The following is a 25,369-nucleotide window of genomic DNA, read 5'->3' as shown; positions in this document are numbered from 1 at the left end:
CCTGCTAAGTTGTTTAGGGCCTCACCAAGTTGTTGAGGCTGGCTTTGAATTTGCCATCTTCCTGCATTAGCCTCAACTGGGATTATTAGGAATAGGAAAGGCAGTGGAATGAATCTGACATCACTTTCCTATGAATATACCAGTGAATCTCAATATCACCTATCTCCACAAGACTGGGATACTAAATAGAATAAGATATACTCCATGTTTGTACAATACGTCAAAATAGACTCTACTGTTATGTATAACTAAAAAGGACACATTTTAAAAAAGAATCCTTGATGAAAATCATTTCAAAAGCTATTATTACAGCCGAGTGTGTGGACCATGCCTGTAATCCCAGCAGCTTGGGAGGCTGAGGCAGGAGGATTGCAAGTTCAAAGCCAGCCTCAACAATTTAGTGAGACCCTAAGTAACTTCGTGAGACCCTGTCTCAAAACAAAAATTAAAAGGGCTGGGGATATGGATCAGTGGTTAAGCATCCCTGTGTTCAACACCTGGCACACACCTCCCCCGCAAAAAAAACTGTTATTATAAAAGCCTATCTTAGCAACAATCTTACACAAAGGAAATCTATTTTTTGTTTGTTTGTTTGTTTTTGAATAAGGCAGATAATTACAAAAAAAAATGTAAGGTCACATAAGTGTAAGGTGACACAATTAAAACTCAGTTCCATTTGTTAATAATATCTAACCTTTTACAAGCTACCAAACATTTCATTTATAAGGGTCATTTTAAAGATAAACTGAATGTTATAAACAAAGGTGTTATAATCACAAGGAAAGTTTAAGGGAAAAGAATTAATTGTTTAGGCTGATTTTAAAGAAAATATAAAACACTTCAATTCAATTTTTATCTGGGTACAGAGACACACACGTGTAATCCCAGCGACTCAGGAGGCTGAGACAAGAATAGCAAGTATGAGGCCACTCTCAACAACGTAGTGAGACTCAATTTGGGGGAAAAAAAGGGGGGGAGCTAGAAATGTAGCTAAGTGGTAAAGTACCCCTGGTTAAATCTCCAGTACTAAAATAATTAAATAAAATAAAATCATATTTAAAAAACTATCATAACTGAGAATATCTTTAATAGGAAACTAAATACTTGACATTGAACTTGCCCCAATAAAATGAAAGTTTGTTAACACTTTAGTGTAACAAATGCAAGATATCATATATAACATTTAGGAAATTCTATCCAACATTATAGCAAAGTATGAATATAACTCAAGTTCTTTATCACTTAGAATACACGTCAACAAATTTTGATAAAAGGCCAGGATTTGCAGATCATACATACTGTCTCTGGTGCATATTCTTTGGTATTTATTTTATCAAAAACCATTCTCCATTTTTTTAAGTTTAAAAAAAAGAACTAAGATAAACAAATTCAAACAAATCTTAGAAATACAGGGAAATAGTAAAACATAGCAGTATATCCTGGTTATTACATCTAGCTGTCTCTGAATTAATGCTGAAATACTAAAATGTGGGAGGCTGGCTGGTTTGTTCTGCAGTACTGAGGATTGAACCCAAGGCTCCTCCACAGCCCCAGTACTTTTGATTTTGAGACAGGGTCTTGCTAAGTTGCCCAGGCTGGCCTCAAAGGCCCTGGGTTCAATCCCCAGCACCACACACACAAAAAAAATGGGAAACTGAATCTAGTTAGAAATTCTTATTATAAGAAAAGAACATTTCAAACCCAACACAAAGGGAAAAAAAAAAACTACAATTACCTACAGATTATTTGGACCTAGAATGCTAAATTATTGGCAGTAGTCTTTCGACTGTATTTTTCAAATTTCTAATGTCAAATCATGTTTTTATATGTCTACTTACACGTTCCTCTCGTCCTTCAGCAAGAATAACAACAATCCTGCCTTGACGTTTACGGCCAGTTCTACCCATTCGTTGTATAAGACGAATTGGGCTCTTCTGGGCATCAAAACATATTATAAGATCAACTTCTCCTATATCCAAACCTTCTTCACCAACACAGGTAGAAACCAATGTGTTGTAACCACCATCACGAAACCGCTTCACTACCTAAAATAAAAATGACTTAAAACTGCTAGATACAAATGAAAGAGAATTGCAGATCAAGGCATATTGTTCTCACTCATTACAAAATGGTGAATTCAGATTAAAAATCAACTTTAATGATATCACAGAACATGAAAAAATGCATAAAATGGCAATCTAAGCAAAAGAAATTTTCATAAAATGGAAAGAGCAGTCCCAATTATGATTCTATAAGGAATTGTCAACAATTTTAACAGTTTCTCACTCAAGGAGAAGATTCTGACTTTATTTTTTTTTAAACATTTATTTTTTAGGTGTAAATGGACACAACACAATGCCTTTATTTTTATGTGGTGCTGAGGATCGAACCCAGGTCCCACCCGTGCTAGGCGAGCACTCCACCGCTGAGCCACAATCCCAGCCCCCTGATTTTATTTTTTAGCATCACTAAAAGAGGCATAGGAGAAGTAAATAGCCTACAGATATTACCCCTACTTCTTACAACTTAGACCTAAATGTATGATTAGGTAAATTAAGAACGCTTTATTACTCCCAGAATTCATATCATACCTTTTCATAATGTCATTTCAGGTTTTCTCTCTGATTATTTTATGAAACCACAATAGTATAAGAATGAATTAATGAAAAAATCAGCAAAGCTTTTTGAAAAACTTTCTAGACTTATAAGCCTAGTCTCAACTGTGTGAGCCCCAGTTTTTCCATACATATCAACACCACCGCTGGCAGGTTTGTATATGGGGGAGTAATAATGGTGGTAATTAAAAGAGAAATGCAACATCAAAAGCTGAATTGGCTGATGATAGTTACTATAATGAAGGGCATACTATGTACCAAGTACTAAACTTGAGCACTAGATACTGTTCCCAACAATCCTATGAGGTAGATATCATCAACCCATTTTATTAAAGAAACTGAAGATCTGAAAGGTAAGATTAAGATGTTTGTCTAAACTCTCCTAAGTACTTATTAGCATTTGAATTTAGATATCTGACTCCAAAAATTTATTATTTTAATCCTTAAAAATAACCACCTGAAAAGTGAGGTAATAAAATATAAACATAAAGTTATCAGGTTAATTCCTCTTATAAACCTTTACAGTATCATTGATCAAATGATTTTCCTTCAATATGGAAAACCGCAGTACAGGGAGAACTAATTATCAGAACTGGAATCTGTAATGGATTAAGATAAGGGAAGATTTGGATTAAGACAGGGGAAGATTTAATATTATGTGTATCTAACATAGTAACACAGGTGTCCTTTTTTACCAGAGAAGGGAAAAAATGGGCCACAGTGCAAGAGGTAGAAAAATGAAAGTGTTTAATATAGTCAATAGATTAATAAAGGATGTTAACGGTCAAAATTTAAAGTGTTACTTATTTGCCTAGGATTGATCTGTCATTGAATATTCACTTCTGTGAACTTTTCCCATGCATTCAAGACATATATTCAATTGTATATTCAACATCACTACTGGATATTTAAAACAATGCTACTCAAAGTGTGGTCAATGATCTGTTTATACTGTGCCAGCCTGTGAACTATTTATTACTGGTTGGCAACAAGTACAAAAATTGAAAGTAATGGTTTAGAAATTTGACAGAATAAGTTTTATATTTGCTGACTCTAACGAAAAAAAGTAAAACAGACTAGAGCTTTGGTTTTCATCAGTTTTACTTATCTAGCAATTCATTTTTATTATATTCTTCAAAAGTATCAGTTTGTGAAGCAAGTGGAAGGAAATAAAGTGGTCATTATCAGTTTTGGAAAAACATTAATCTAACAGGCCTGACACAATTAACATATCCAAAACTAAGCTCCAGATACTCTCTCCAAAACCTGTTTTTACTGCACTCTATACATCTAAGTTGATAGTTATCTCAGCTGCTCAGACAAAAAAAATCTGGAATCATCCTAGGAGTTACACTTAATATTCCTTTATCTCACATACTATTCTAATTTGTGGATAAATATTATCAGTTTGACTTCTGAAATATACCTCAATTATTTCTCACAAGCTTTCCTACTACGACTCTAGTTCAAGCCATCATATCTTCAGTTTGAATAGTAGTAAGCCTCAACTGTTCTCCCCGTGTCTACCAAGGTGATTCTTTCAAAATATAAATAAAATCATGAACTTCCTCTGCTCCAAACCCTCCAATGATTTCTTCTCATCTCATTTAGGGTAAAAACAGAAATCATTAAAATGGAAATGACCGGGCTGGGGATACAGCTCAGTTGGTAGAATGCTGGCCTTGCACGCACAAGATCCTAGGTTCAAACCCCAGCACCACAAAAAGATAAATAAATAAATAAAATGGAAATGACCAACAGAGCCCTAAAGGATCTGCTTCTACTGTTCCTCCTTGACCTAATCAGTTTCTAAATAAATGGATAATTTAATCACAACTATTTGCATAAAAGCCCATTTCAGAATAAAATGGCTGTAATGAAAGTAATTATATAAAGAAATAATAAGAAGAGCTGTTACCTTGGCCTACATAAAAAGATTATTGATATAAATAAACAAATCCTAACTCACTCAAATTGAACTCAGTGGCACTTGACTACTGAGCCACATCTTTAGCCCTATTTTGTATTTTATTACAGAGAGGGTCTCACTGAGTTGCTTAGTGCCTCGCTAAATTGCTGAGCCTGGCTTTGAACTTGCAATCCTCCTGCCTCCACCTCCCAAGCCCCTGGGATTACAGGTGTGCACCACCGCACTCGGCCCAGTTAAGTTTCTTACAGGGCCTAACAAGATCAGGAAATAGTGACTTCAGGTAATATTGACACCGGCAAAGACCAGATTGGATATTTCCAATAGACACTGTATTTCAAATATTGAAAATGCTTGACCCCCCCAAGGCAAAAAATTTGACTTTATTTTTCATTTATATATAACTGTTAAAATTAGCAATAATCACTAGATGTCTACATCCTTTAAATTACTTATAATCTGATGTTACAACAGGTAAAGGTGTTGTTTTCTTCAGACTGAAGAAATTTCCACACCATATTCAGTAAGCATAAATGGCTTCTTGAGAGTACAGTGCAGACAAGTCTAACAGTATTTAAAATAAGAGGAATTCCTCAACTACTACTGTAAAAAATCAAGAAAGGAGCTGTTGAAATGAACTGCACATTAAAGACACACCTATTTATAAGTAACTATTGATATATGGACTAAAAATAGCTAATCTGCAAAAACCTACAGATTTATAAAAACCGATAGTCTAAAATCCCCCTCAAAATGTCACAGCACTTCTTAAATTTATGACTTCTTATTCAGAGCACTGGGCTACCTCAAATATATTATGGTTTCCTCTAACCATACGTTTAAAATAAGATTTTTAGGGCAGGGGTTGTAGCTCAGTGGTAAAGCACATGCCTAGAATGTGGGAGGCATTGGATTCGATTCTGAGAACCATATAAATAAATAAAATAAGGTCCATGGACAACTAAAAAAAAATAAATTAAAAAAAAATCCTTCTTTAAAAAAAGATTTTTAAGTAACTGATGAAAGAGATAAGCTCATTATTGGTTTAGAAGAAATTATTAAAGTCACTTAAATAGTAAACATTTACTAAGAACTCTACAATAAGATATCACTTAATGCTTACAACAACACTGTGAAGTATATTTAAAAATAAGTAAAAAAACTTGTAAGTGGTAGAATTCCAACCTAGATTGTATGGACCTAGTATAATATATTAACTATTATACTTTAGGTTATGAAAAATAATAAAACTTTCAAAACCACTAAAACACTACCTGATCTTTCAAAATAAGATAATCTTTATTCACATACTTACTATAAAATTATTTTCAGTAGTCAATTGCCAGTACGTTAAAATAAAAATAACCTTAAGTACAAAGATAATCAATTTTATTTTTATTTCATCACCTCCAAAAATACTTACCTCCAGTTGCTCCTTCTGAGTAAAACCTTTCATGCTTTTCCCTGAAGCATGGCCAACAAAAGTCATTACCCTAATAATTGGCTGATGCTGTAAAAACATTTCTGCAATTTCTTGAACACTATCTCGAAATGAAGAGAAGATCATAACTCTGGTCTCACCAAATTTCTTTTCGGAGGTGTTTTGAGCTATATAACAGAAAATATTTCAATTAAAAGTTTCTGAAAAACATTTAGATAAGAACTAGTCAAAAATACAAGTCTGAAACTATATACTAATAAACAATAATTCTTTTTTAAAAATATTTAACTATATTTTAACTATTCTTTACTATATTTTCTAGTAATTTTTAATAAGGCTGGCACCCTATTTCTCATTGGCTGTCACAGTACTAAATAAATCACACAAGAATTATCAGAATCACTTTTGACCAGCCCTTCTGTTTACTAAAGACTAATTTAATATAGGCCATGCATCCCAAAATCTGCTATACTTGAAATTCCTAAACATAAATGCAGAATATACTCTACAGTCAATTCCAAAGCTGTTCCCAATGTATCTACGCTTGGGAGACAGTAAATAAGCTAATGAGAACATGATTTTTGTGGCTGAGCCACTTCCTTTCTGGGTGATTGTAAATAAAGGTATTAAATTTCTTTGAGGTTTAGTTTCTTCTTATTTAAAAAGGATTGATGATTAACAGGAAGTAAAAAATAGTTTTTTGCACGTAATAATTGATTCATAATTACAACTTGAGTGGATGTTTTGGTGATTATTTCTTTTTGTCCAATAAAGGCTATTTTTTTTTTTTTTCCGGTGGCAGAGAGTATGCTGGGGATTGAACCCAGAGGCATATTACTACTGAGCCACATCCCCAAACCTTTTTATTTTTATTTTGAGACATGGTCTCATTAAGTTGCTTAAGTTCTCACTAAATTGCTGGGGCTGAACTTGAACTTGTGAGGCAAGCACTCTACCAACTGAGCTATATCCCCAGCCCTTGAACTTGAACTTGTGATCCTCCTGCCTCAGCCTCGTAAACTGCTGGGATTACACCGCACACAGCTTATTATTATTTCTTTTGTTTATGAATTTGGTTAGGAATTTTACAATTCTTTTTTTTTTTTTTTTGTGGTGGGGAGTTACACTCTGAAGTATATTTAAAAATAAGTAAAAAAAACTTGTAAGTGGTAGGGATTGAACTCAGGGGCACTAAACCACTGAGCCACATCTCCAGCCCTATTTTGTACTTTCTTTAGAGACAGGGTCTCATTAAGTTGCTTAGCACTTTGCTTTTGCTGAGGCTGGCTTTGAACTCTTGATCCTCCTGCCTCAGCCTCCCAAGCTGCTGGGAATCCAGGTGTGTGCCACACGTCTGGCCCTTTTTTCTTTTTTATGACTTATATTAACTATCAGATGTGTGCCAAAGACTACAGTATGCATATTTTATATTAACTAATTTAATCTTCACTACAACCCTAAAGACTAATCTAATGCATATAAATTATAGTACTTAAGCAACAAGCAAGTTCACAATCCATACAAGCAATAAACACAATAAGCAAAAAGTAGGACTTGCAGGAAGCAGCTCTAACAAGTAAAATTATTCTAGACAAACCTCCTTTGAATTGTCATTGCATCAAGCCTTTGTATCTGTTAACTCCTGATACACTGCTACTTTCACCACGAAGCCTATCTCTGACTTACTGGAGCTTGCCTTTCTACCCTCATTTCAATGAAGCTCCTTGTACCAAAGCTATCCACAACTTTCATATTGCCAAATTCAATGAATACTTTTCAGTTCATTTTACCACATTTCTCAGCAAAATTGAACATTATTCACGCTTTCCTACTAATATAGTCTCTTCCCTCAGCTTCTATCATACTTCACTTGGTTTCCTCATCAAGATCCTTGGTAGCTTTCTTTCTTTGAACTCTAAATGCTGTTATTCTTCAGGACACCATTCTGGACCCTCTTCTGTCTCCAAACTACCTTCCTGGTGATCACATCCATTCCTGAAACTTTAAATATTATCTTTATGCTGATGACTCCAAAATTTATTCATATATATGCAAATACATAAAAATAGCCCAGACCATTCTTCTGAAATCCAGATTTATTTGTCCAGTGCTTATTTGACATTTCTACATGGATGACTCAGAACCATCTTAACATGTTTGCTCTTTCCTCTCTATGTTGTTCTTGTATTTTTTAATTAACAAGTGAAAATACATTTATGATATACACTTTATATACATATGTATATATACATACACACATACATTTTTGAACGGTTAAATCAAGCTAATAAACATATGTGCTACCTTACATATGTATCCTTGCTGTTCTTTGCTGCTAGTGATGGTTTCAAAAACCATAAACAGCCATAGATTAAAAAACCAAGTTTTGAGTTGGCCTACCAGCCATGCATGCATGATCTAGCCTTTGCTACCTCTCACCTATACCACTCTCATCCTCATTCACACCACTATAGCCACATTGGTCTGCTTACTAGTCCTTAATCATCATACCAAGCACCCTACTGCCTCAAGATCTTTGAATCTGCTATACTCTGCCTGGAATGATCCTCCCCCAGAAATTCTGAAGGTTTGTTCCACTATCACTCTAGAGGCAGGTCTTCTCTAGTCGCCCTATAAAATAACTCTCATCCATGATGTTCCCTCTCTTTCTCTCTCTCCTTTCCTACTTCACATTTCCCTGCCACTATATTATACAACGTTTCATTGCCTTCTTCCCCTGTGTTGCACCAAACTGAATTTTTTCATAGATTAATTAACATTCCCACTATTTCCCTTACTCCCACCCTTCCAAACTTTCTCAGAGCTTTTAATATTCATTATCCAGAATAATTAAAACTCCACCGTCTTCAAGAAAAGTTAGTACAACTTCAAATTTAGTTTTAGTTCTTTCAAAACTTTCCTTGAACCATAAATTATTACCTACCATTCCATGATCTGAAGTGTTCAACTACAACTTCTTCTAATTTCTTTAACTTTGGATGACTATAGAAAAACTTTTTATCTTTATCTCCTGTGGAAAAAAAAATCAAACATTCTCTTAGTATTTTTCCATATTAATTATTCTAATGTATATGAAGATATCCTTTTCAAATTACATGCTAAAATTTTCCTTTTTTTTTTTTTTTAGTGGTACCAGAGATTGAACCCAGAGCATCAAGCATGCTATCTAAGTTCTGTACTGCTGAGCTACATCCTCATTTTAAACAGTAAGTAGCATCTACATAGCACATAAGCATATCAGAAGAAAATATTGGAATTTTTATGAAACTTATATTCTAAAAGAGAATCCAAATTGAAAAAGGGGAAAGAGTACATATTTAGTCAAACTCTAAATCAATTTTTGGCAGTTCTGAGAATTTCACTATTAGTAACCACTACTAATATCTATTACGTATATGGCTGACTACATTAATTCTAACAGAATAAAATCTTTAAACCTGTTGTTACATAAATACAAACAGACGTTTACATCAACGGAGCAAAATTTCAAAATTAATTTTAAATATATATTTATTAATTTATAAACTAATTTTAAACATTTTATATATATATATATATATATATATATATATATATATATATATATGAATGAATGATTACTGGTTTTTTATACTGAGACATGGTCTTGCTGTGTTACATAAGCTGGGCTAATGCAATTCTCATGCCTCAGCTTCTCAAGTAGCTGGGACTACAGGCATGTACCACCACTCCTGGTAAACCAATATATAATTTTTGTTTTAAATCAGACCTTTTTGGATAGCAGAAACGTCACTTGCTGAAGTATCACACATATGTGCAAATATGCTCTCTAGATGATTATAGAGTTTCATGAAGTCCTCATTTCGACTAAGCTCATTTTTGGCCCGTGTCATTCCTTTAAAATTTAGAAAAAAATTTACAAATAAACTTAATAGCAATCTAGTCAGATTTATTATTTATTAAAAAATTAAACTTCAACATTGAATGAAAATTTTAAAACAATGATCTCATCAAATTTATTTATTTATTTTAAATATTTATTTTTTAGTTGTAGTTGGACATATATGTTTTTATTTTTTATTATTTATATGTGGTGCTGAGGATCGAACCCAGGGCCTCGCACGTGCCAGGCGAACACTTTACTGCTGAGCCACAACCCCCAGCCCCAACCTTATCAAATTTAAACATGAAAGTCAGCAACTTTTGGGCTGGGGATGTGGCTCAAGCGGTAACGCACTCGCCTGGCATGCATGCGGCCCGGGTTTGATCCTCAGCACCGCATGCAGGCAGGGATGTTGTGTCCGCCGAAAACTAAAAAAAATTAAAAATGAATATTGAAATTCTCCTTCTCTTTAAAAAAAAAAAAAGAAAAAGAAAGTCAGCAACTTTTTCCAATTCCATATTCACATATATATTAATAAATTACTTTCCTTTTTCAGTAATTTTCAAAAACAAATACAGCCATTTATTACATAACTAGCCCCCTGCTTTGAAGAATAAAGCATTTTTAAGACACTCTAATTGGTCAATTTGTCTTTAACCAAAATGACACGTGCATTATTTCTTTAAATAATTTCATATAATTTACCTTTTGTTCCATCCATAATTCCACAAAGGAAGAAATATAATGATCTCATTCCCATTTGCTGCAATAATTCATAACCGTGATATAAACTAATACAAATGGCAAACTCTCCCTCAATTATGCCTTGTTGTTTTCCCTAGAAAAACAAGCACATATCACACTTAAACAAAGAAATGAAGATACATCCTCCATGCCTAAGTTATCAGGCCAACAGTCAGTATATCATTTATAATAAAATTTAAATGATCATAATAATTATTCCATGCTAGACTAACATTTACTGGTTCTATTAAACAGCATTGTACAGAAAAGTATACTTTCCACATGAAATCTGAAGTTTCCATATAATATCTGCCCCCTTACTTCTGTCTTTAATTCAACTGAAAAGTTTACATTTTAAAGAAAAACAGAGAGAAAAACATTTATCATATTATTTCTCTTTATAGGTAAATTACTAGTCCTTTATAAATTCATGTCCTTTCTATTTATTTATTTATTTTTTAAATATTCTGTGCTGGGGTTGTACCCAGAGGTGTTCTACATCCCCAGTCCTTTTTATTTTTTTATTTTGAAATCATCCCAATAAGTTGCTGAGGCCGGTCTTGAACTTGTGATTCTCCTGTCTCAGCCTCCCAAACTGATACTGAGACCCTTTCTCAAAATAAAATATAAAAGGGTCTGGGTATAGACCAGTGATAAATCACCTCAGGGTTCAATCCCAGGACCAAAAAGTAATAATAATAACAAAGACAATTTATTAAGTACCTACAATATGCACTAAGCTGGATATATGAGATACAACAGAAATGGACATGTCAGTTCTGGACCTATCCTCATGAAAGTTATCAGCAAAAGGACAAATGTTTAATCAGACTGTTGAACACCAAGGCTTAATACCAGGTATACATGTCATAATATCTGACACAGAGCACTAAACACTGTTCTAAGTATATTACCCAAACAAAATAATTTAATATTTAGGAAGTAGGTACTATTGTTATACTCATTTTACAGAAAAGGAAAGCTCAAAAAGGTGATAAGTAGCAGAGTTAGTACTTAAATCCAGGAAATTTGGTCAATAGGCCTTGTACTTCAATCAGTACTTATCCTTGTGGAAAAATGTAGCATACATTCCTTTCATGGGAGTGTGCAGCAGGTGTACTCACATAAGAGAGTTTTAAAAGAAGTCCACTAAGAATATATTTTAGTTATTTTACTTTATTCAGGATGAAAACTGTTTTACCTTACATTTTTAGAAATATTTAACATTAGTGACAGTCATTTTAAATGTTTCCAGGGCAGCAAGAAAGCCTAAAATGTCACCCTAATTAACCTAAAAAAAGCAAATCCACCTTTCTATAAAACATAAACCCTTACCAATAAGATCAAGTTCAACAGTTATAAAAGTTTATTAAAGTTATTTAAAATTTCAATGAACTTTGAACTCCTAGCAAAAATTAAAACCTTTTTATTAAAGTTTTATATAACACACTAAAATTTCACAGAAAATGATCCTTTATTTTTTGATACTGGGGATTGAATCCAGGAGAACTTTTTAATTTTAACTTTGAAACAGGATCTCACTAGTTTGCTGAGGGTCTTGTTAAGAAGTTGCCCAGGCTTGCCTCAAATTTATGATCCTCCTGCCTCAGTGTCCCAAGTTGCTGAGATTACGGGTACACATCACTGCCTTCTTTTAATTGGTTCTGTTCTTTTGCACATGAATCACCTCCCAGTTCAAGAATGACTCATTGCCTTCTTAGGCCGGTGAGCCTCTCTGACTATGAACCTAGCTTGATGGATATTTTTCTATTCATCTACTTTTTTTCCTATGAAGATTAGGAAAAAGAAACTTGCTTTGATATTTTCTCCAACTGCTAGTGAAGTGGCACCCTCTTTCTCCACCATGGCTGATTATAGGACTGTCAGCAAAAGAGTCTCTGAGAAAGAGTCCAATGTAGATAGACTTCCTATTTTCGTGTCGCCCTGTTTTACTTGGCCACTGGCTGAGAAGATACCAGCACTCCAGGTGCTGGACACCCCCTTACTAGTTTTTCACAAATGTATCCAGTATAGTACTTTGAAGAAATGTGCAAACAAGGCCTCTGGCTTTGAGCTGGGCTTCACAGAGATGTCTACATTTTTAAGATAAGTTACAAATGGGCTCCATGGTAACAGCTGGCAGGGGAAAAATAGAAAGGGAGAAGAAGCTCTCCCCTTCTCAGGTGCTGTCCTTGAAGAGTTAACTTGCCCAGAACAGTGAAAGATAAAGCTGCTTTTATGTGAACTTCTGCAGACTTTGAACTTCTGAGCCCCTCCCCTTACATGCTGGGTATAAAACTCTGAAACTCCCTGAACTCAGGGTTCAGGAGATTGATTACAGCAAAAGCTGTGCCCTCTGAACCTGGCTGAAGCCAAATAAAACTGTTTCCAGCTATCTTCGGTGCCTTGCCTCGTTTGTCCCTACAACACTAGTATTAAGAGTAAGACTGGGACTGGGGCTATAGCTCAGTGGCAGAGTGCTTGCCCAGCACATGTGAGGCACTGGGTTCAATTGTTAGCACCACATAAAAATAAACAAATAAAATAAAGGCATGCTATCCATCTACAACTAAACAAATAAATAAATAAATAAAAGAATAAGACTAGGGCTGGGGATATAGCTCAGTTGGTACAATGTTTGCCTCGCAGGCACAAGGCCCTGGATTTAATCCCCAGCACCACCAAAAAAAAAGAGTTAAGACTAAATGCTCTGGGTCTCAAGTTTAGTTAGCATATACCACCTCAAGGATATATGACTTTACAAAATAGAAATGGACTTAAAGATCAATTTTTTATTAAAAGTTAAAAGATAAATTTATTTTAATTCAAATAATTAAATTGTATTCTTGTTAGACTTTTATAAACTATATAAATCATATCTAAGTCCTTCTATACTTAAAACTCATCATTTACATTTTATCCTGGCTCTGAGCAAAAATTAAATCAGTCATCAAAATTTATTTTAAAATACTTACTACAATATTTGGAGATGGATTTTTCCTAAATTGATCTCTTGCCAGAATTATCTGGTATTTTGTTAGATTGGGAATATCCCTTTTCATCAAAACATTCTTCTGAATCAAAGAACTGGCAAATGCTTCCAAAATCTATAAATTAAAAATAATAATAAAATTAGTTTAAGCTTATTTTAAAGTCCTTTTTCAAATACAATCATTTCACCATATATTAAAATAGGAATTATAAGTTTAATAAAGTTTGTCATTAAATGAATTTTTAAGTAAACCCAGCAAAGATAACAAAATTTAGAAGTACTTGACATGCAACCCCAGATAATATCCACAAGTCAACATAAGGAATTACTTTGTCAGCTACATTTTAAGAACATATTTATTTATTTGCTCATCTCCTTGTCAACCTACACACACTCTAAGTACCATGAAAAGAGGGCCTTGGATTTCTTCACTGTTGCATCATCAGTGCCCAGAACAAAGTATACTACATAGCTTTTCAGAAAATATTTGTAGCCTACTAAATAAACTGAAATGTCTTGAGTATATTTAGTTTCACTAATTGATTTACTCTTTCAAAAATATTTATTAAGCATTTATTACATAAAAAGCATTGTTGTAAATTGTGCTTAATTTGCTGCCAGGCAAATCCTATAATCCTAGTGATTCAGCTTAAGGCAGGAGGATCATAAATTCAAGGTCAACCTCAGCAAGTTAGTGAGACCCTGTCACAAAATTAAAACTAAAAGGACTGTCGATGTTGCTCTGTGGTAAAGTACCCCTGCGTTAAACCCCCTATATAAAAGAAAAAAAGTTGCTGTTCCCATGTAGTTTACATTTCAGTGGAAAGAAGCAAAGAATAAAGAAGTAAAGGGTGGAAGGATGCAAAAATAAAGAAGTAAACAGAGGACTCTGGATGTGGCTCAAGAGGTAGCATGCTCCTCTGGCATGCATAAGGCACTGGGTTCAATCCTCAGCACCACATTAAAAAAAAAAAAATAAAGATATTGTGTCCACCTAAAACTAAAAAATAAATTAAAAAAAAAAAAAAAAAAAAAAGAAGAAGTAAACAGAGACAGGTCTGGAGATATAGTTCAGTGGTCAAGTGCTTGCCTGACATACTCAAAGCTGTAAGTTGAATCCCCAATACTAGAGAGGGAAAAAAAACTGAAAAATTAAAGTAGGTAATATTGATAATGATAAAGACTCTTAAGACTCTAAAACATAATAATGCTCCAGAATCTTTGAATACAAAATATTTGAGTTGCCATGTGAATAATGAGGTATGTCCACCTTGTGAGTTTTCAAGATAGAGCATTCCAGAAAAGAAATAGCAGATCAAGAGTCCTGAGACAGGAATAAGCTTACGGCACACTGAAGAAAAAAAGAGATTTTCAAATGAAGACCTACTACAGCGATATGTAATTGTTTAAATTTTGTCTAATTTTTATTTCATAAAATAGTTATATAAGTAGATTTCTCTTCTTCCCTTCCAGCATTTCTAATTACACTGCCTAAACAAGTACTCTAGCCAGGCAGGTGGTACACACCTGTAATCCCAGTGATTCTGGAGGCTGAGATAGAGGATCACAAGTTCAAGGCCAGCTCAGTAACTCAGCAAGGCCCTAAACAACTTAGTAAGATCCTGTCTCAAAAAATAAAAAGGACTGGGGGGCTGAGACTGTAGCTTAGTGGCAGAGCTCTGGCCTACTTGGCGTGAGGCACTGGGTTCAATCCTCAGCACCACATAAAAATAAATAATGGGCTGGGGTTGTGGCTCAGCGGTAGAGCACCTGCCTAGCATGTTTGAGACCCTGAGTTCGATCCTTGGCACCACATAAAAATATATAAATAAAATAAAGGTATTGTGTCCAACTGCAACTAAAAAATAAATATTAAAAAATAAAAATAAATAAAATAAAGGCATTCTGTCCATCTACAACTTCCAAAAAAAAAAAAAAAAAAGGAATGGGGATGTGGCTTAGTGATTAACCTTCATGGGGTTTAACCCCTGATAACAAAACAAACAAACAAACAACAACAACAACAAAAAAAAAACCTAGAGACAGCATAATAGGGAACGCTTGTCTCAGTTCCTTGATGTCTGGTGTCTCAGACAACTGGCAACAAGAAGTAATTTGACTGAAGCCATATATTTGGATTCTTGATTTTACCTAACGACTTGCTCCTGCTTTCCTCTCAAAATGACTAACTTGAGATTGGTTATGGCTAACTTGGTCATCCCATTCTATATAGGTCAGTCACAGGGCCAGCCTAGATTTAAGAGAAGGGAAATTTTATCTCCTCTCAGGGCAAGAAGTGGCAAATAAATTGCAGCCACCTTTAATCTTTGCCTATGTAGATGTGAAAACATGTTGTTCTCCTACTACGAGACTAATTATAAACTACAGAAAAACAATGCCTTACCTCAGATTTCTCCTATTTAAAGTAACAACTGTCTAAGCAGTTTTTCAACAGCTACAATATTGATACTTGGGCCAGAAATTTCTTCATTGTAAGGTGGTTATCCTGTCCATTATAGAATGTTTAGTGGCTTCCAGTTATAACAACCCAAAACAACCCAATCCATGTCAAGACATTGCCATGTCACCAAATGGGCAAAATCATTTTCACTTGAGAACTGTTATACAAAGAATCAGGAAGAAAAATATTAAAAATATATCTCATTACAAGGAAACTTCTGGCTGATTCTGGGTGTATGTTATGGGTATGTTCACTTTGTGAAAATTCACTCAACAACTCACTTAAGTTTTGTGTAGACTGCTCTTTAGATATGTCTGTGTTCCATACTAAAGTTAAAATATTTACTTAAAAAAATAAACCTGGGGCTGGAGTTTTAGTTCAGCGGTAGAGCGCTCGCCTAGCACATGTGAGGCCCTGGGTTCGATTCTCAGCACCACATAAAAATAAATAAACAAAATAAAGGTATTGTGTACAACTAAAAAAATAAATAAATATTTAAAAAAAAAAAAAACCTGGAGGCTGAGATTGTAGTTCAGTGGTATAGCACTTGCCTAGCATGTGTGAGGTCCCAAGTTCAATCCTCAGTACAACAAGAAAAAAAGAAAAGAGAAAAAAAAAAAGCTATAATTAGCTTTAGAAATGGTCTCTTATGTTTCCCTTTAACATAATACTTGGTTAGCATATATAAAACATGGCGCTCATTCCAAAAAAAATTTCCAAACAATTTCTCACATGTTAATTATATACAATGAGATACTGTATATCTCACAACCAAATTCTGAAATAATTATAATACCAGTTCATCCATCAAAACCCAAATTGTAGCCGGGCACAGTGACGCATGCCTGTAATCCCCATGGCTTGGGAGGCTGAGGCAGGAGGATCCTGAGTTCAAAGACAGACTCAGCAAAAGCCAGGCACTAAGCAACTCAGTAAGTCCCTGTCTCTAAATAAAATACAAAATAGGGCTGGAAATGTGGCTCAGTGGTTGAATGCCTCTGAGCTCAATCCATGGCACCCAAAAAAACCCAAAAACAAAACAAAACAAAAACCCGAATTGTGATTAAAAACGGCTTACCTGGATATATGTCTTTTGAATGGCTACAAGTTTTTCACCAAGGGGAACAACAAGCTTTTCTACTCGCCTTTCATGAGAGTATGGCAAAATATCTGGAGAATCTTCAGAACGAAGCTCTATTTGACCAATTAGTAGGTTGGTAATAACCTGTTGCACTGCCTATGTAAAATCAATCAAGTATGATTATAAATTATATCACATTAAATTTGGGGGGTTTAACTTACTAATAAAATAGCAATAAAATGTTGAAAGAAGCACTAGAAATTCATATCATTAAATTTCAAAGAGAAAAGAAAAAAGACAAGCCTATTAACCAAGTATATCACAAGTAGCACAATAAGGGAAAATACTTTTGAACATCTTTTCCCCCCACAACCTTTTAAGCCAAGCATCCAAGAAATAAGAATATTAGTAAATGTCCAACAAGTTCCTCAAATGTATTTTGGCACTTTCCAAATGGAAAAAAAAAAAAAAAAAGTTTTAGACAAAACCAAAGTTGTAGACTGGCAAACTGAATCCCCAAAAGCTTATAAAACACAGTCAATTTCAGAGCCAGAATTAGAACACAGGTTTCCTCATTACCTGGCATAATACTTTTTTCTACTGATATTTTTATGGGAAAAGCAGAGAGAACTATTAAAGGAAACCAATGTATCTTAGGAATAGTTTATAAATGGACTTGTTGAGACGGAAGATATATACTATATCAACTTTTAATAAATTAGTAGAAATTTTTCATTTAAATTAATGTAAGTGCTGTGAATATATTTCTGGGCTAAAATTCATTCATCTAAAGCATATAATGGAACTCAATTATTAAACCAGGGAACTGGAGCAAAAAAGATATAACGTTTAGGTATAAGCAACTACAACATCAGAAGACTATAACACTGAAAATGTGATTTAAAAGTCATAAAGAAAGAAACAAACAAAAGAAAAGGGATCCTGAAAGTGTCTAGAAATTAGGTACTTTTTTTTTAAACACTAGAATTCCTCAGGGGCTTAGTTTAAGTAAAAACCACCCTAGGACAAGAATCATATTTCAAGTCACCTTTGTATTCACAACACCTACCATACTGCCTAAAATAGTACACTACAGCTACTGAGGATCTATATACATTCAAAATCTAGAGTGCATTTATTACTATTTCATAAAATTAAATTTCAATATTTTCAATAAATCATTCATTCGACCAATGTTCAAGTAATCCCACAGGCCAGCCACTAAATTAGTAATAGAACTAAAAATAGAATAGTCATAACCACTACATTCATGTAGCTGACATTTTAGTGGAATAGACAAACAAAAAAAATGGGCAAAAGAATGACAGGCTATGAAAAATGTCTAAGAAAAAATAACAAGATAGGGAAAGCTGATTTTTGATAGCTTAAAGTGGATCTTTCTTAAAGGAATGAAATTTAAGCAGAGATTTAGTATCTGACTGAAAAACAATTAAGCATGTTTAAACAAGGGGTAAAAGAAATTTCTAAAAACATTATCAAGGCTACGGACAGGAAAAGTCTTTCAGCATGGCAGGGGTACAACAGAAGACCATTTAGAAGTACTACAACCAAGATAATATAGAATACGGCTCAAAATTCTGCATCTTAGGGGCTGAGATATGGCTCAGAGTAAAAAGTGTGCTTAACAAGTACAAAGGCCTAGTTCAACCCCACTACCAAAGAAAAATCTGCAATTTTATCATTCTCCAAATAAAGGAAACAAGAGCTCCCAAGAGAAATGGTTGATTCCATGGCTGAGATAGGAAAAATACTAAAATAAAATATCGCGTGATGCCAGAAAGTTAGGATGCACTTTAACTAGTGGGAAAGGAGCATGTCTAAAAGACACAGGAGCCATCTTGAAGAAGCTCCCAATAGCCAAAGCTGAAACAATCTGAAAAACAAAACTGCTATTAATAGTGTAGAATTGTAGGGACTGGGCCTATAGCTCAGCACAGAGTGCTTGCCTAGCATATATGAGGCACTGGGTTCAATCCTCAGCAGCACATAAAAATAAACAAGTAACATAGTTTCTGTTCATCTACAACTACAATTTTTTTTTTTTTTTTGAGAGAGAGAGAGAGAATTTTTTTAATATTTATTTTTTAGTTTTCAGCAGACACAACATCTTTGTATGTGGTGCTGAGGATCGAACCCGGGCCGCACGCATGTCAGGCGAGCGCGCTACCGCTTCAGCCACATCCCCAGCCCCTCAAAAAAAAATTTTTTTTTTAAATAGTGTTGGATTGTAGTACATAGAAGAAATAAATATCCATTAGTCTATGTGGATATAAATAAAGAACTAAAATAATTATAAATGGAGGAGAAAAAATACAACTCTTCATTATAGAATTCAAAGTAAGAATGTAAAAGACATGGAAAAAAGAACCAATGATTAAGCAAACACCACAGAAGTAATCTTTAGCAGTGAAAACCTTAGGTAGATGTAAAACAGGATATTTACATAGTCTCGAAATATCTCCCCCACAAGATATTTATTAATCACAAAGGGGAAAATTAATTTTACAATTGAGAAACCCAAAAACATCATCTTACCCAAGTCAGGATTAGTAGCATCACTAATAAAACAAATCAATATTATGTGTTCCCTTATACACTGAGAAAGTACAACATCACTTCTAGAATATTCTCACAAAAATGTAAAACCTTATTCCATCATGAGAAATATCAGACAAACCCAAATTGAATAATATTCTACAAAATAACTAGTACCTACTATTCAACAGCATGGAGATCATGGAAGACAAGAAAAGACTAAAGAATTATAAAAGATTGGAAAGGAGTAAGGAGACATGACAATCCACTGTAATGTGAGAACCTAGACTGTATCCTGGAGCAGAAAAAGAAATGGTTGTAAAAACTGCCAAAATTTGAATAAGACTGGCAGATTAATTACTAACATATTAATGTTAATTTTATTTGATAACTGTACTATACTTATATAAATGCTAACATTAGGGGAGGCTAGTTAAGGGAGTTATAAAAACTACAATTTTGGCAAATTTTTTGAACGTCTGAAGTCATTGCAAAGTTATGCTTTAATTAAAAAGAACTAAAAACACTAACAATTTTTTTAAATACACTATTAAGCCAGATGCAATGGCACACACCTGTAATCCCAGCAACTCAGGAAGCTGAGGTAGGAGGATCGCAAGTTCAAAGCCAGCCTCAGCAATTTAGTGAGGCCCTGAGCAACTCAGCAAGACCTTGCCTCTAATAAAATGTAAAAAAAGGGATGGGGATGTGGCTCAGTGGTTAAATGCCCCTGGGTTCAGTCCCCAGAACCAAAAAAAAAAAAAAAAACCCAAAACAAATAAATGCTACTATTGAAAAATTCAGTATTTTTAACAAATAGCTTTAGGTGATTCTTATGCACACTTAATTTAGAAAAGTACTAATCTGGTGGGTACAGTAGCACATACCAGTAGTACCAGTTGATCTAGAGGATAAAGCAGGAAGATTGTTGCCCAGCTTGAGCAACACAGCCAGACCCCATCTCAAAAAATAAATAAATAAACAGATAAATAAATAAATACCTGTTTAAAGAAATGCCTACAAACATAGAAGAAAAGTTAGGCCTGTTAGAGGAGACACTAAAGTCAGACTATATAAATATTAGAATGGAAAAATGATCTGGCCCCATACAGAAATTCTTATTTTCTTAAATGTTAATAAATGGAAAAACATTTTACTTACCTTCATATCACTACCTGGTGTGGCACTAAGAGCCAAGATTCTAAAGTGATTTGTGTACTTGACCAGTTCTCTTACAACCTAAAAAAAAAAAAAAATTCTTTAATTTCATCAGTTCAATGCAAAAATAATAGTAGTTCTGCTAAATAAAGTTGTTCTTTCTAGTCTATTATCATTATTCCAATGGCAGTGATAGTTCAGAGTGGAATTACCACTTGTCTATTATCTGAAAAGCAAATGATTTAGGTTTAATGAGACTCATTCTGAATCCTGATTAAGACTCAGTAATATTATTTATGAAATTTTTAGCATAACCCAGATTACATATGAAGAAATAACTTTATACTCAACAGAGACCTAAGTAGAAATATTCTAATTAAGAAGGTCTGGGGATTTAGTTTAGTAGCAAAGCACTTGTTTAGCATATGTAAGGCCCTAGGTTCAATCACCAGCATGAGCCCCCCACCCCCCCAAAAAAAACTGTTGGAACACAAATATCCTTGGTGCCAGAAGTGATAAGTGATGTCCTCAGATATCACTGAAGGATAAAAAATGCAACAAGAAAGATGATCTAAACAGATCACTTGTTGGATTAGTGTCTTTTAAAAATCCTTTTTGTATGATAGCCAGAATTCAAAATGTTCTTTCAGATTATAAACCAATTCTGGCAGTTCAGAATGAAATAGTTTTATTGTTATATGCCACATGTACCAACAGACTTTCCAAAATTGTTACACATGAAAAACAGGCCAAATACATTGCTTCTTTTCAAGAGGGATTCTTAAGCCATCTTGGAAAAGAGGAAATGGTGCTGTGTTTTCTTAACATAGGAAGCTACATGCTTCATGGAGCTGTTGTGCCTATTGCAAATTAACTCTGGAATCTTTGCGTAGCATAAACTCAGGACTATTTGGTTATTAACAAATTCAAATCCATGTTTGATTGTATGCAATAAAATCATAAAGCTGGCAGTTTGAAAAAAACAACTAATGCCTAGAAATTTTTTGAAAATAAATAAGTTAAATATAACTTACAAAATGAATCCCATATAGTTATAACAATTTTTTAAAATATCCCTATAAAGTGGAAATCTCAATACATAATTGAAAAGACATATCCATTTCCTGGATATATTTTAAAAGATCAAATATAAGAAAGATGGGCTTTCAAACTATCAAATGCCTTCACAATGCGGTCCTTAAGCAGAACAGAAGAGGCAAAGTTTCCTCAATAAAAGAGGTAAATAGAAGGTTAATTCCATTTAGTGAAAGAGATGAATAACTTTTACAACCATATTCCACCATTTCCACCTTTATACTTTACATCCCTATAGTACTCAAGTGGAAGGCACTGTTAGGCATTCTGCATACATTATGTTTTTTAATCCTTAGAAAAATAATGTTAAGTATTATCCTATCCAGTTGCCAAAGAATGGCCCCACAAATCTACTACCAATCTTTGGATTATCTTAGTTTCCAAACACCGTACAGATTCTACTTTATGTTTTATCTATTTTAACTAGTGCGTTACAGTTGTGCCTAAAAGTTGGGTTCATTTTGACATAATCATACATGCATGTAATTTATCACCCATCTCCTACTTTAAATCACTACCCCAACCATAACCAGGCTCTCAAAATCCACATCTCACGCTAGTGGACTTGTTAATGTTTAAAAAAAAAAAAAATGAGAGTAGAGGTATTTATTTGAGTGAAGGAAAATTATTTACAATCACCATTTGTTGAGATCATAAATAAATCTAAGGCTTTTAGAGTACCATCAGTAAGTTCCACTACTAATAACTATCCCCCAAAATACTCCTTAACAATATGGGTATACTACTAAATATTATTTTACAAAATTATTACCTGACAATAAGCATAGTTTCCAAGAGCCTTATGAGCTTCATCAACAACTAGACACTTTATATCAGAAGCAGGACAAGCTCCTCTAGTAAGGTCATTTACCATGATCTGAGGTGTAAGAAAAAGGACTCTCTTACTGCACCATATTTCCTTCCTGGTGAAAGCTTGAGTGGAACCTGTAAATAAAGTGAAAGTCTATATTTTAAACTCCAGACGTTTTTTTTTTTTTTTTTTTTTTTTGTGGTGCTAGAGATTGAACCCAGGGCCTCGTGCATGCTAGGCAAGCACTCTACCAACTGAGCTATATCCCCAGCCCCAGACTGATATTTTTAAAACAAAAACAGTCTAGCCTATCTTCAAAATGTAATCATGCTTTAGGAATGTGCTTAAGTGGAGAACAATGTGACAACTCATTGGAATGCTACTTGTTAAATCTCTGATTTGCCCCAAATGTCAAAGAGCATCATTTAAATAGACTGTCCTTATAATTCCTGCAAAATGGCATAATGTTAGAAGCAAAGCAAATTCTTCAATTGGGAAATCATTCTTAGTAAGAATGCCCAAGGGGTATAATACACGAATGCTTCAAAATACTGACAAACCACAGGGATTCTCTGAAGGTTTAATAAACAATCCTGTTCATCAGTGCTGGACCTACCACATTCCGAAAGAATGTAAGATGAGAATATTTGGATCTAGTAAGTATTCCACATGCATCAGGAATTTCTTTAGCTCTATTTCCACCACAACGTATGTTCATCCCTAGAAATAAAGCTCTTATTTTCAAATCAACCCATTCTTTCTCAAATACCTGTCATTTCTGCCATGTGGGACTGCGGGATACCCATCACCTGGTAGCAAGCCTCGATCTGCTGTGTCACCAAGGGTTTCGTGGGGGCCATAAAAACAACCTTGCCGGAAGGAAACCAGCGGTAGAAATTGTACATGACCACGGCGGCAATAAAGGTCTTTCCCAGCCCGGTAGGAAGACACACCAGAGTGTTGCAGAACAGAGCGGTCCTGGAAATGCGCAGCTGGTAGTCCCGCACAGGGTAATTAGTGGGGTAGATCCACAGGGCACCCGCTGAGGTGCAGAACCCGCCATTCTCTAGACTTAGCTGCCGCTCAGCCTCGTACACCGCGACTAGTAACACATCATCGTCCGACTCCGACTGAGACGCAGCCGCGGCAGATAAACGCGCCTCTGAGCAGGCCTGAGGCCGTTCAGCTCCGGAGCTGCAACTAGGAGTCCCAACCGATCGGGAAACGCTTGAGCCCCACGTCTGGAAAAGCGTTCTTTGCCGTCCACTCATGAGGCCGACGTCCACCAAAAGCTTCGTTCAGGAACCGAGATCCACAGCGGTTTTACCCGCTCAGTTCCGAGCCCCATCAGTTTCCTGCACACAAAGCTAAGGAACCAGAGGGCGGAACCACAGCCAGGCATCCAGTTGAAAATGCCGCCGCTGAGTTTGCGTTGGGAATACGATTGGCTTGCTTCCCGGAAATACTCCATGACCTCCTGGAGACGCATGCGCATTGCTAAGGAGTTGCTCTAAATTTAGTCCCCTTCACAGTTTTAGCAGACTCTGAATTTGAGTTCCGTTTCCCTCGATTAGGTGTCTGCGCTTCATTGCGAACGTGATACCGTTTACAATGATTAAAATAAATGACCTTGAGATCCCGGAGACAATGGGATGCTCATAATTTTGTGAAATTAACGTTATTGAGCACTTAAATCAGGTGATGTGGTGAAAATCAAAATCGCGTGGATAAAATTAAAGATATATCTTATTCCTCTCTCTAGACTGAGAAAACTGCCTGATCGTTTCACTGTGTTGGAATTGGCAACCCATTATTCTAACAATTTACTATTCAAAGGAAAGTGAATGTAGGCTGGTCCCGTTATTCGTTAGAAAATTAATAAAAGGTATTCTGAAGTTACACTATTTCGTCTTTACTACAGATTTAGAGCAGTGAATTTAGATGTGCGATTACTCTACCGTTAGTTATAGCTACCTGGACTTGGATGCAATTCCTGGCTTCTCTACTTTAAACCTAACGACTTAATGTACAAAATTTGTTCCCTCTTGCATTGATGAAAAGTAGAAATACACCACGTAGCTGCTATAAGCATTAATAATGCCACCCATCATAAGTAAGTCGCAGCCTAAAGTACAGCTTCTTTATTTTATTCAAATTTCTGAACAAAATTTTCGCTTTTCGTTAGGAAGAAAGGGGTTTGTATTTAGGTTTCGTTTATGTGAGCTTTAATAAGGAATTAGCGAGGTATGGATTGTTCTAATAGACAAGGACAGAGCCAATTCAGAGATGAATCATTAGGATGTAACTAGCTAAAAATGAGATTAGGAGTCTTGAATGTTGTTTTCTTTAAGCAGGTTATAGACTGGACCTTTAAGGCATAGCAGGCCATAGTAATAAATAGTGTGGATAGTGGCTGGTAAACATCACTACCGTCAGAGGTCGCCCCACAAGAAGTCCAAACGAGAATATAATACTGCGGGATGTTTTCTGCGCAGCCCATCGGCGTGGCCACTTCTGCAGGGTTTTAACACCCACTCAACAAAGACGCCCTCAATAGCACGGCCTTGACGTCACTCAAATACAGGCACCAATCCCACCCGGTAGC

At 34.9% G+C, this 25,369-nt stretch overlaps 1 protein-coding gene across 1 annotated transcript in view; it reads right to left on the bottom strand.

Moving 5' to 3' along the window:
• Fancm (FA complementation group M) overlaps positions 1-24,114 on the bottom strand; it is a 57,577-nt gene extending 33,463 nt beyond the window's left edge. Inside the window, exons 1-10 of the mRNA XM_027929860.2 lie at positions 23,534-24,114; positions 22,726-22,898; positions 20,862-20,939; positions 17,142-17,300; positions 13,586-13,717; positions 10,572-10,704; positions 9,753-9,878; positions 8,928-9,014; positions 5,966-6,150; positions 1,839-2,045 (exon numbers count right to left, since the gene is read on the bottom strand). Of these exons, the coding sequence (XP_027785661.2) occupies positions 1,839-2,045; positions 5,966-6,150; positions 8,928-9,014; positions 9,753-9,878; positions 10,572-10,704; positions 13,586-13,717; positions 17,142-17,300; positions 20,862-20,939; positions 22,726-22,898; positions 23,534-24,035 (1,782 nt within the window). The 5' untranslated portion in view covers positions 24,036-24,114. The remainder of the gene's footprint in view (positions 1-1,838; positions 2,046-5,965; positions 6,151-8,927; positions 9,015-9,752; positions 9,879-10,571; positions 10,705-13,585; positions 13,718-17,141; positions 17,301-20,861; positions 20,940-22,725; positions 22,899-23,533) is intronic.
• Positions 24,115-25,369: the final 1,255 nt, after the last annotated feature.

Source organism: Marmota flaviventris, chromosome 2 (assembly GCF_047511675.1).
Source record: "Marmota flaviventris isolate mMarFla1 chromosome 2, mMarFla1.hap1, whole genome shotgun sequence".
In the NCBI taxonomy this organism is placed as follows: Eukaryota; Metazoa; Chordata; class Mammalia; order Rodentia; family Sciuridae; genus Marmota; species Marmota flaviventris.
Note: the sequence above shows the minus strand (reverse complement) of the source record. Positions and strands in the feature narration are given on the sequence as shown.